Genomic DNA, 12449 nt, shown 5'->3' with positions numbered 1-12449 from the left:
TTCTTAAACTCGGAGTGTTATATCCTTGTTGTAAAAACTGTTTTTTACCACGGATAAGGACAAAATATTGTTTGGAGCAGAGTTACTAAGAGACATCACTAAGGTCTCTCAACTGTCTAGCAAAGAGCTCAAGAGCAATAATGCATGTATTTCATTATTTAAAGCTATTTTTGTGGTATTGATTCAGTCAAATGTTCTGCTATTGATTGTTATCTTGCAGCTTCAAATTCACTAGTTTTTTATAATAAATGCTTTATATTAAGCATTTTCCCTCTCGTACATAACATTCAATTTCTTCAACAAGATTTATGTATTAACTTCTTTACTTATGTGATAATATACATTGATATCCACCCATCCGCGTATACAATCTCCAAGTTTATTTTGTTAGAATTGCCTTATTAATTGTAAGAATTTGTTTCATTAAAACATTAAAGATCTTATAATTGAATATATATTATATGCAGTTTATATATTAAATACATCTTTCTTTATTGCATAATATTAAATAAAAAATTAAATTATTTTTAAAAAAAATTATGTAAGTATTAAACTAAATATATAAATATATAATTTAATTAATATTTTTCATCATGCAATGAAGATTACACCTCAATTTGTATATACACACACCCACACACACAAGTTTTGGGGACTTTTTTTTTTCTGAAAAAGTAACTAATAGAATTGGGAAAGGGGTACACTAGTAGACCGGTTTGTCAAATGTCAATTTAATTTCCTTCGCAAAAACCGGAAAAGAAACATAAATACCGTCTCCGCTTCGGGCGAGTCCGACCAGCCTCCAGCCTCCAGCCTCCAGCCTCCAGCCCCGACCCAAAATATTTCAGACTAGACAGTTTAGGAAAGGAAAAGGGAGCGACTCAGTGAGAGATACAAACAGAAAACAAGAACTTGTCAAGTAAAATAGCAAGAAGAGAAAGCGGACTCCGAGCCGTCGATGGAGGACGAGCACAGTAACGGCGTTACAAACGGCGGTGTATTGGAAACTGGAAAAGCTGATAGGTCGGTTTGGTTGATGAAGTGTCCGTTGGTGGTCGCAAAGGCATGGCAGAGCCACTCTTCTTCGTCGTCTTCTTCTTCGTCTTCTTTGGATTCGCACCCTGTCGCCAAGGTCGTACTATCCATCGATCCTTTACGACCTGATTCTTCTCCCGAGGTACTCAAATTCGATTTCAATATATATGCAGTTACTGATTCAAATAATTTAGCTTGGTTTTTTCCTAAATTAGGTGGCTAATTAGGATACTGATTTAGCTATGTTTTGTCTTACGCTTGGAAAATCATATGCTATTGACGCAATAAGTTCTGTCGAAAGAACTTTGTTAGAGCTCCTGCGTTATTGTATATTTAACTGACAGTGGGTTTGGGGGTGGGAAGGAAAAGGAACGGGAAGTGAAGAAAGATTTTACATTCTGGTATGATATTTTGTGATGGAATGGAAGGGAAACGTGGTGAACTATTTGCTTTATATTCTTTCTAAAGCTCCTGAATTGAGGAGTGGATGGAATGGACCAGGAGAAAAGATAAACTTAAGGGTGTATTAGGAACAAATGGACTTCATTTTGAATTTATTGGGAAATATATACATATACAATGAGATTTTCTTCGTCAATCCCTTAATTTCCCCGCCTAAATGTCCTATTATTGGCTAAACTGAAAAGGAGCTATTCTCTGTGCGCTAAAGCTTGTCTGTGGAAACCTGACTACAGGAAAAAAAAGATATAAATTTATATCCTTTAGAATTTCAAGTTAAATTAAGACAATATTTTGAAAGTTTAGTTACTTTAATGAACTTTAGAAGGTAGTTTTTAACTGCTTAATAGTCTTTGTGATGCTACTTCTGTCATTTTAGGGTATGATTCCCTTAATTTTTATTATTTTACAATGTATTTTCAGCTGCTTAAAAGTTTGATCTGGTGAAGTTTGAATATATTATTTTAATTTAATTTGAAATCTTTAAGAATTCAATGTTTTTAATAATTTTGAAAAGAATTTTTATTATGTTATAGTTAATTTAAGTGTAAATACTCAAATCAATTCTATAAATAATATTCATTTGTTCCAAAGATAACATACCGACGAAATTAAGTTATTTATTCATTTACTTATTGTAAGCTTATGGGGAATATAAGATTATTATTGTTATAATTGTTACATTAGTATATTTATTTTTCTTTCTTTCACCTCTACCAGACAAGCAAACCCTCGTTTCCTTTACTAGCTTATCCAAAAAATTTATGACATTTATGCTTCATTCAATACTATTATCTTTCATTTTATTCTGTTCCTTTTCAGTATACTAACGCCTTTCCATTTCTCCCCAACAACGCTACAACTTTATTTCAACTTTCAGCAGCATTTATGACTCCATTTTATTTTATTGTCTTGCATATGTTATCTCATGACTGGAGCCTTTCATGCACACACCAATATACATCTTTTTTCTGTTTGTCTTTCTCTAAACTCGCTAACTTTAACCTAATCTGAAGCTTAGTCGGATGAGGGGTCAACACTGCTTCAGTTTTAGGCTTGCATTTTTCTTCTTTGTGCCTAGAATGCATAGACATGCAGTTGGCTTAAATCCCTTTGACAAGTGACGAGATATAACTTTTGGAAAAAGAAAAAGTTGACAAGATATAACTAGAGTTAACTTGATACTTCATCTATAAATATATTCCTAGATGGGTGCGGGGGGGTTTGGGCATAAGGTCCTTGGTTGAAATGAATATGGCTCTACTTGGCAAGTGGTTGTGGAGATATCTTAATGAGGAGGATAGAATGTGGAAGAGAATTGTAGAGGCCAGATGGGGCTATTGGAATGGGAGAGGCTGTTGGGGTGGTATGGGGGGTCCTTTTGGAACCAGGTTATGGAAGAAAATCAGCTCTGATGATGCTACTTGGTGTAAATGTATTAAATGGAAGCTTGGAAGGGGGAACAATATACTCTTTTGGGTGGATGATTGGGTTGAAGGGGGATGTCTCAAGGATTGTTTTCCTAGAATTTACGCTGTTGCTCAAAACAAAGGTATTTCCCTGGAAGAGGCTTGTAGTGGGGAGGAGACTGGTGGTGGGTGGAATGTGGTGGTAACTAGGGATCTCAATGACTGGGAGGTGGAGAAATATGAGAATCTTGTTCTTTTGCTTTCCAAGTTTAGTGTCACAAATGTCAATGATAAGTTGATCTGGAAGCACAAGGAAAATGGTGACTTTTCTGTGAAATCTTACTATGAGTATATAACGGGTGAGAATGGCAGTAGACAGTTTTATTTCCCAGCCAAACACATATGGAAGGTTCAGGCTCCACCCAAGATTGCTTTTTTTTTTTCTTGGAAGGCCAGCAGGAATTGTATATTGACAGATGACAACTTGATGAGAAGGGGAATGGTGATGGTGAATAGATGTTACATGTGTAAAAGGGAGGCTGAATCGTGCAGTCATCTTCTTTACTGTTCTGCTGTCCAGGATATATGGTCTGTGATAAGAGCCTGCTGGGGTTGAGTTGGGTTATGGCGGGCACTATCAAGGAGGAGCTGTGGGCTTGGGTTGGGATCGGTAAAAAGAATAAAAAGTTAACTAGATTAATCTCTTTGACTGTTTTTTGGATTATTTGGAAGGAAAGATATAGGAGGGTGTTTGATGGGATTGAAAGTGGTATTACTAAGATTGGAGATAGATGGTTCTATTTATTTGGATTGTTAATTTCAGGGCATGATTTGTATAGAGTGGATGATTTTGGGTGTATAATTGATTGCCAAACCAATATGTAAATACTTTTGTATATGGGTTGCATCCCCTTGGTGCTTTGTTAATTCATATTTTTTACTTCAAAGAGAAAATATGTTGCTAGAATATTTTGTTCTTAAATTTCCATGTTCTAAATTTTGTTCAACTTGGCAGCATGTTTGCTACTAGGATGTGTTACTTGTATATTATCATTTCCATGCTTCTAATGCAATTTTCGTATATGCTCAGTTCACCATGGAGATGGCTGGCACAGAGATGGGCAATATACCCAAGAATTATTCTTTGAATATGTTTAAAGACTTCGTTCCTATGTGCGTTTTCTCTGAGACAAGTCAAGGTGAGATTCATGCTTTCTCCTATAGCTTTTTTGGACTATCTTATTTCATAAACTATATACGTTTTTTTTAAGTGAAAAGTAGAATAATATTAGTATGAGCACCAGGGGTGCAAAAGAGCATGATAGTTTTTTGGCATAATATGTTAACTATGTTTAACTTTTAATTTTCCTCACTGTATATGCCAAATGTAATCAATAAACATGACTAATTTATGAGTTCTTTTCGCCTCTCCAGTGAATATGAGTTTGATTTTGTCACCCATGTGATATCTTCTATAGTCTATATAAGGTAAAAAGTTGGTTGTAATTTCTCTGAGGACAGGAGTGAATGACCAGCTTAGATAAAGATAAGTTTATCAACACTTATACATGCACTCATTTATTTCACTAGTGTTCTTTTATAAGTAGGAGTATAGGACCATTCAATCATTCTACACTCGACATCCTTGAAAAGAGCAATATTTTCTGTTTCAAATGGTTCTTTGGCCTTCTGGTTTCTGTTACTTTCATGCTGGAAAGTGTTGGGATGAAACACACTTACAGAGGAGCTCTTGTGAAGTCCCGAGACATGAAGACTTGCTATTTGAAGGAAATTATATTCAAATTGGCAAATAAATGTGCATTCTAGATAAATATTTGTATATTGATTCCCTATCTGTATCCATTTCCATAAGAATTGCATATTTGTACCATATCCTTTAACTCTCCACAATAACTCTAGCAGACTAAATTGAGGTGCAAAGCATGCCATTTTTGTTTTCCGTCTCAAGTTTTTCTTCTTATGATCCCTTGACTTCTGCAGTATATTTATGTATTTGATTGCATCATCCATGTTTTTAGACTATGATGCAGCATTCTAATTTCTAGATTCATTTATAGGTAGGGTAGCAATGGAAGGCAAGGTTGAGCACAAATTTGACATGAAGCCCCATGGTGCAAACATTGAGGAGTATGGAAGATTATGTCGGGAAAGGACAAATAAGTCCATGATCAAGAATAGACAAATTCAGGCAGGGGTTTTAAATGCTTATCTGATTTTCCGGAGACTGGAAAGAACCGGTTTATTTTATTATCATGGTCCTGTTATAATTCTCTGATTTGATGTCTGTAAAGGTTATTGATAATGATCGTGGAGTGCATATGAGGCCCATGCCTGGAATGGTTGCTCTGGTTTCAAGCAATTCTAAGGTAAGTTCTTTTTACCGTTAAATAATGTTGATAAAAAAATAAAAATAGTTTTAGAGCAATGTACAATTTCTCCCCTTATGCATTGGTCATTGCAAGTTAAATAATGTATTTTCTTATACAGTTTGGTACCATATGGTCTGGCTTTTTGTCTTTTAAGATGAAATCATTAAATTCTTTTAGAGAGTATTTACATGTATTTGGACTGTTGAATAAGAAACGTGGAAGTTCAATAGTAAACATATCGAAATTAGGAAAACAAACAAATTTGGACTATTGTGACCCTAAAATGCTTTCCATGAATATTTCGAAAAAGAAAATGCTTTCCATGAAGAAGTACAAATTTAATTGTTAGTAAAAAAAATGAAACATGAGGAAAGATCTTTTGTTTTATTGAATCTATCAGCTGTTAAGTAGCTTTATGTTGCCAGCAGTAAGCACGTTTTTTATTTTTATTAAGTAGACTATAGATGAACTTAGAAAAAGATATGAAGGTGTAGACGGGTTTTGAATTTAATTGGTAGTTTATTGTTATTATAGCGTATTTTTTGTTAACTTCTATAATAATAAATAATTAATAAAATATAAATAAATTCAAAAATGACAATTTTATATATGTGAAGAAAAATACAAAAGATTAAGTTATTTTAAAAAAATAAAAACACAAATCGAATAATAAAAAATGTAAAAAAAATTGTATGATACTTAGAGGTGAACAAAAACATAAAAAAAGTGAATCATACATTTATGGAGTCATTTAGCCAAAATATAAATAATTTGTTTTAAGAAAAGAAATGTATTTATCAAGAAAAAGAATATGAAATTTACATTAAAATTAAATGAAGGAAAAAAATAAAAGTATAGACTATACCTATATAAAAAACCTGATTTTTATTTTATATTGTTTAAGAAACGAAAAAGGAAGTTTTTTGAAAAAAAATTGAAAAATAACAACAAAAATTATTGATAATAAACGAACAATGGACTAATCAATAAAATAAAATAAAATTTCAATAAAAGGTGAGACATAAATTTTTATGAGAAAAAAAATCAGTGCAAGATAAAAGAACAAAAATAATTTAACAAATTGCAGAAATGCAATATAGTGAAGCTATAGATTATAGTGTAGTTTTAGATATTTTATTTAAGATACGGCATAATTATCAAATAATTGTTCACTATGATCTAAAAATACATATTATTCTTTTAGTATATTTGATTTTGTTAGTATTTATGAATATATGATGTACTTTAAGTATTTTATGTTGATAAAATTGATATTTTTCATCCTTGCATGGCATTAGGGAAAATCTAGTTCAGGTTTGTTTCCAGCAGCCTTGCACTTTGGCAGAGTTTCATGCTGTGTCTGATAAAGGCTTGATTTCTTATGACCGGTTCAATTATTAAGATTTCCAGAAGGAAAATTATTAATGTGCCATGTGCTCTCTCCTAATGAGAGTAGTCTTTGTGGCAAAAATACATGTTCTCAACCTTTTATATGAAAAGAAAACTTGCTGACTGTTAATTAATTATCGTCTTTGTGCAGGATAAGAAGAAAACAGCTCCAGTTAAGCCATCAGAAATGAAGAGAACAAGACGTGATCGTGGGGAACTGGAAGATATAATGTTCAAATTATTTGAAAGACAGCCAAATTGGGCTTTAAAACAGCTTGTGCAAGAAACCGATCAACCTGCAGTATGTTTCTTTTTCTTTCTCCCACATTTTTTATCATGGTGTCCTCTTGATGTGAGATTTTATGGCAGGCAATGGAAGTATTGATATCATCTAATAACCTTGAATTTGATAAATAAACTAAATTTGATAAATAAACTAGTTTTAGATTATATTCGTTCTATACGTTACCTATACGTTATTCACACATCATAAGATTTATACATCTTATATATATATTTTCTTCTTTGCAGCAATTCTTGAAAGAAATACTGAACGAGCTGTGTGTATACAATAAGAGAGGTACCAACCAAGGAACTTATGAGCTTAAGCCGGAATATAAAAAGACTGTTGAGGACACGGGTGGCGAATGAGATATCTCCATCTTAGTTTGTATGATTATGTACTTATTACGTCTTCTTTTTGGACAAGACGGACATCAAATCAAATAAAATAGCAAGGAAAGACAAGATAGAAGGAAAAAATATAGATAGGATTACCTTTTTGCTGAATTTGATTACGTAATAACTAATGGGATAGAAAATTTTTAGCATGTATTTATCATGCTGATAAAATTACCTTGATGGTTCTTATTTCGGCACTTCCTGGGAATTTCTGTTTCACTTTTGTGTTGCTGAAGTTTGTTGCGGTAGTGTTGGAGCTCAATGTGGAGTTTATTGTTGATTTGGGTAATGTAATATTGAGCTTATATGTGGCATGTGCTTCCAGGTTCCATTAGAATTTTGTCGGATGGGTTGACACTGCCTTAGAAACTGGCTGATATTGATTCCTGTGCAAATGTTATTGATCCTTGAGGCTTGTGAGCCATGTGGTTGCCTGGATACCAGAAGTTAATGACCGACGCATGTTAATGTTGTATATGGATCTAAAGCCGTGGGCGCAAGCCTGGCAATTAGTTCCTTTTTGGTTAGGTAATTCCCCTTCTAAGTATAAAAAGTGCCTGTGTACACACTGTATATACATATATGTATACACGTATAGGTGCGAATATATAGGCCCACAAACGTACACAGGCCAGCTGATCCATTAGAAACAAGTGACAGGCAAATGTCTTTTATATTAGACCACCTGTCTTTAAGGTTGTAACTTTTGTATATTGTGTGTGTATACATATAATTGGATATATTTTTGTCAAATATTGGGATGATTTATGCTAGTTCAGCCAAAAAGAAGAATTATTATTATTATTGTTATTATTATGACTATTCTGTTGTAGTTTAAAATCAGAGCTAGTGTTTTCTCCATTAATGGACCTCAACCCACGTCCGGACGCCTCTTTTGGGCTCACTTGCTGACAGGAGATGGACGGACAGGCATCTAAAAACCTGAGCTAGTGTTTTCTCCATTAATGGACCTCAACCCACGTCCGGACGCCTCTTTTGGGCTCACTTGCTGACAGGAGATGGACGGACAGGCATCTAAAAACCTTGTCTAATTCGGTTTGAACTGATTATTTATATGATTTGATTTTCAGTCAAACAATATGCTATGGTCTAGTTCGGTCTTGTCTATACATGAGAATATTCATAATTTGTAACAACTCCGGAAATTTAAATGAAATATATATATTAAAAATCTCAAATGCGGAAGCGTAATAAAAATTTTGATTAACATCCCTTACACAATAACCAAAACGTACTCAAACATGAAGGAACAAACTAACTAAAAGACATAGTCGAAATAAAAATTATAAATATAACTATAAAGTCTTTAGGCGTTCCCTTCGCCGTTTTCCTGCAGAACGGGCTCGGGAACAACGTCTTCCTAATATGAAATGGTTAAATAAGGGATGAGTTACACTAGCCTAGTAAAGATATCATACTATCTCACCGCCACGGAAGTAAAGGTGGGTAAAAAACAAAAATGACCAATTGAGCATAATCTATAACAAACTCGTTTATTAACATAAAAATTTTTACTGTCCACTTACCTCGGTGAGATCTATGAAAACAACATATGAAAGCAATAACATTATCATCATCATAAAATCATATAGACTTTATAACATAACACTTACCACACCTTTGAATTTCAATCATTAAATAACATATTTTCCTCTTTTACCAGTCTACTAGTATCCATGGGGATCCATAGGGGGTCCCCGCTACCCGTGAACTATTAACATTACAACCTGATTCCAGGGCCGTTTCCATACCCCGTCCAGTATAGGCACTAAAACCATGAACCTCAATACTCCGTCCGGTATGGGTGCAAAAACACATAAGGTCTCCATACCCCGTCCGGTATGAGAGACCACGTTCCCGGTAGGGTTCTCTACGGACCCGGTCCGTCCACCATCTCCGAAGATATCTAGTCAGGCTGTCTACATTATCCATTTATCAATTCACATAACCTTTTTCCTATTTTTCTTGGTCTCAATTATCCAATCATACACAACATATAAACCAGTAATTGACACCAAATAAGACAATACAGTACCGGGTTCACCATAATACAAACCATAATAAAAGAAATCATAGTTCATGCATACGAGACCATAACATAATTACATCAAACATCATACTGCATTTAATACTGAAAATTAGATCAAACAATAACAGACCAACACTGTATCAGACTCGGGCTCCATTTGCAACCTTAATCAATTATACATCTATAAAGTCACAAAGTACCATTTAATTATTTATTTAGCTTTAATACCGTGATAGAAAATAGGGTGAGGGGTCCTTACTTGTTTCGGGGTCTGAATTCAACTCTACAGTGTGCCTACAGGTTGTTCCTAATTTCCTTGAATTTTTTCTGAAAAACTGAAACGCACTACCAGTACCTGCACGTGTCCCAAAAAATCCCAAATCAGACCTAAGGCCCCTTTCAGCCAATATCAGAATTCCGGCACGGCGGCTCCGCCGTGCTCTGGCGACAGCGCCACCGCTTGTGGTGGCAATTTGCCTCGGGTTAGCCGTTTTCGGTCGAATTCGGCCACACTTGCATCGGTCCCTGCGATAAAACAACCCTAGGGCCCTCGGTGGGCCAAAAAATTACGAAAAACCGAGACTTACCGGCGGCAGTGCTTTCGGGTCCGGCGGCTCCTCCGGCGTGAGTCACGTTTTGATGTTTAGCTCCGATCAACCTGTAGAAAAAAGAACGATGATCACAGTGGTATAAAATTTGTATCGAACGGAGGCCAGGAAGGGCCTCATCGGAGGCAAAAATAGAGGGGGGTCGCGGCGGTACCGCTAGACTTCGGTTGGGTTTTTCAGCCGTTTGACCGGTGGTTTGACTCCATTTTGGCCATAGGCGGATTCAGCATCGAAAAATGAGCCAGGAGGAGAAAATTTACATCGATCGGCAGTCGAAAACTTCCCCGGTGCGGCGGCGGGTGGCGGCGGCCGGCTCCTCCAGCGTCTGGTTCTTCTTCTCTGGCGAGGCACTGGCGGCTAGGGTTTTGTGGTCAGGTGTGGGTGGGGTTATTTATACCCTTTGCTTTTTAATCTCAATCATCAATCATTGGTCGGCTGAGATTAAATCTGGACTGTCCATTGCGATGCAATCTGGGCCGTCCGTGCCTGATTGAATATGGGCCGTCCGTACTCGTAAATCTGGGCCGTCCGTGCGCACGTTTGATCTGGGCCGTCCGTGCACACGGGAACGGATCTGGGCCGTCCGATCGCGCGCACGCAGATCGCCCACGTGGCCCGTCCGATCGCGCGCACGCAGATCGCCCACGTGGCCCGTCCCCTGGTCAGTGTTTCCTTGCTACGTGGCGTGTCCTGGTTGGCCGGGGCTGCTGACTGGGCCACTGACATGGCTGCTGATGTGGGTGCTGACGTGGCACAACTTTTTTAAATTGTGTTTTGACCCCCGGTTTCTGATTTTCTTTTCAAAAACACCCCCAGAATCCAAATTTTCACCACTTTTTCCCAAAATCAATTTCAATTAAATCCAAATAATATTTTTACCCAATTTTATCATTATTATTATTTTTATTTTCATTAAATTAAATTAAATAAAAATCTAAAAAATTCAAATACAAAAAAAAAGGAAAATAAAAATAATAAGAATAAAATTAAGATACTTGGGTGTTACAACTCTCCCCCCTTAAAGAAATTTAGTCCCCCAAATTTGCCTCTTACTCTTGGTTGAACAAATGGGGTTACTGAGCTCTAAATTTTGATTCTAGCTCCCAGGTAATCTCCCTGGGCGTGTGGTTTTGCCATACGACCTTTACAAATGATATTTTCCGGTTGCAGAGTATTATGCTCTTTCGGTCCGTGATACCGACTGATACTTCTTCATAAGACAAGTCCTGTTGGAGTGGAAGCGGTTCATGAGCTAAGACATGAGAAGGGTCCGGGTTGTACTTACGTAGCATGGATACGTGGAACACGTTGTGGACTCTGGAGAGCTCTGGAGGCAGTGCTAGTCTGTATGCAGCAGTACCAATCCTGTCTAAGATTTCAAAGGGTCTAATATATCGGGGGTTTAATTTTTCCTCCTGCCGAACCTACTAATTCCCTTGAAATGAGTGACCTTAAGAAATACCCGGTCTCCTTTCTCAAATGCTAGGTCTCTCCTCCGGGTATCTGCATAACTCTTCTGCCTACTCTAAGCTGTCTGAATGTTCTTTCTGATTTTAACTATTAGGGACGTGGTCTCTTCTACCAACTCCGGGCCGAACAATCTTCTATCGCCCACTTCCTCCCAACAAATCGATGACCTGCACGGGCGCCCATATAACACCTCATATGGAGCTATGCCAATGCTTGCTTGGTAGCTGTTGTTGTAGGTAAACTCTATCAGGGGTAGATGGTCGTCCCAATGGCCCCAAGAGTCCAGGACACAAGCTCGGAGAATATCTTCAAGCGTACGAATTGTCCTTTCTGATTGTCCATCAGTCTGGGGATGGAAGGCAGTACTAAGAGACAGTTTTGTTCCCATAGCTTGCTGGAAGCTACTCCAAAACCAAGAAGTGAACCTGAGATCCCTGTCGGATACTACTGTCACTGGATCCCCATGCAATCTGACTATCTCCCGGATATACATCATTGCCAACTTGTCCAATGAATCGGTCATCCTGATGGCTAGGAAGTGGGAAGACTTGGTATGTCGGTCAACGATTACCCATATGGCATCATGTCCTGAACGTGCCTTGGGTAGCCCCGATACGAAGTCCATGGTGATATGTTCCCACTTCTACTCTGGGATCAGTAAAGGCTGAAATAACCTACCTGGGCGCCGATGCTCTGTCTTGACCTGCTGACATACCAAGCATTTAGATACAAAGTCGGCTATGTCTCTCTTCATCCCATGCCACCAAAACTAGGGTCGCATGCTTTGGTACATTTTGGTGCTTCCTGGATGCATGGCAAACTTCGAGCTATGGGACTCCGTCATGATGTCTCTTTTTAACTCACTGTCATCTGGGACACACACCCTGTCTTGGAAATGAAGTAATCCATCGGCAGAGATTCAGAATTCTGAGCTCCCTCCCTGTTTTGCATCCTTCTT

At 37.0% G+C, this 12449-nt stretch overlaps 1 protein-coding gene across 1 annotated transcript; it reads left to right on the top strand.

Annotated features, from left to right (window-relative positions):
• The first annotated feature begins 684 nt into the window (after window positions 1-684).
• On the top strand, window positions 685-7560 carry LOC148269165 (Transcription initiation factor IIF, beta subunit). The gene is made up of 6 exons (XM_088218564.1): window positions 685-1177; window positions 3994-4102; window positions 4982-5112; window positions 5216-5290; window positions 6834-6983; window positions 7214-7560. The coding sequence occupies exons 1-6, from the start codon at window positions 959-961 to the stop codon at window positions 7331-7333; spliced, it is 804 nt and encodes a 267-aa protein (XP_088074690.1). The 5' UTR covers window positions 685-958; the 3' UTR covers window positions 7334-7560.
• Window positions 7561-12449: the final 4889 nt, after the last annotated feature.

Source organism: Carica papaya, chromosome 1, assembly GCF_054855325.1.
Source record: "Carica papaya isolate Zhongbai chromosome 1, ASM5485532v1, whole genome shotgun sequence".
Classification (NCBI taxonomy): domain Eukaryota; kingdom Viridiplantae; phylum Streptophyta; class Magnoliopsida; order Brassicales; family Caricaceae; genus Carica; species Carica papaya.
The sequence above is the reverse complement of the archived record's forward strand: the minus strand, read 5'-3'. Positions and strand labels throughout refer to the sequence as shown.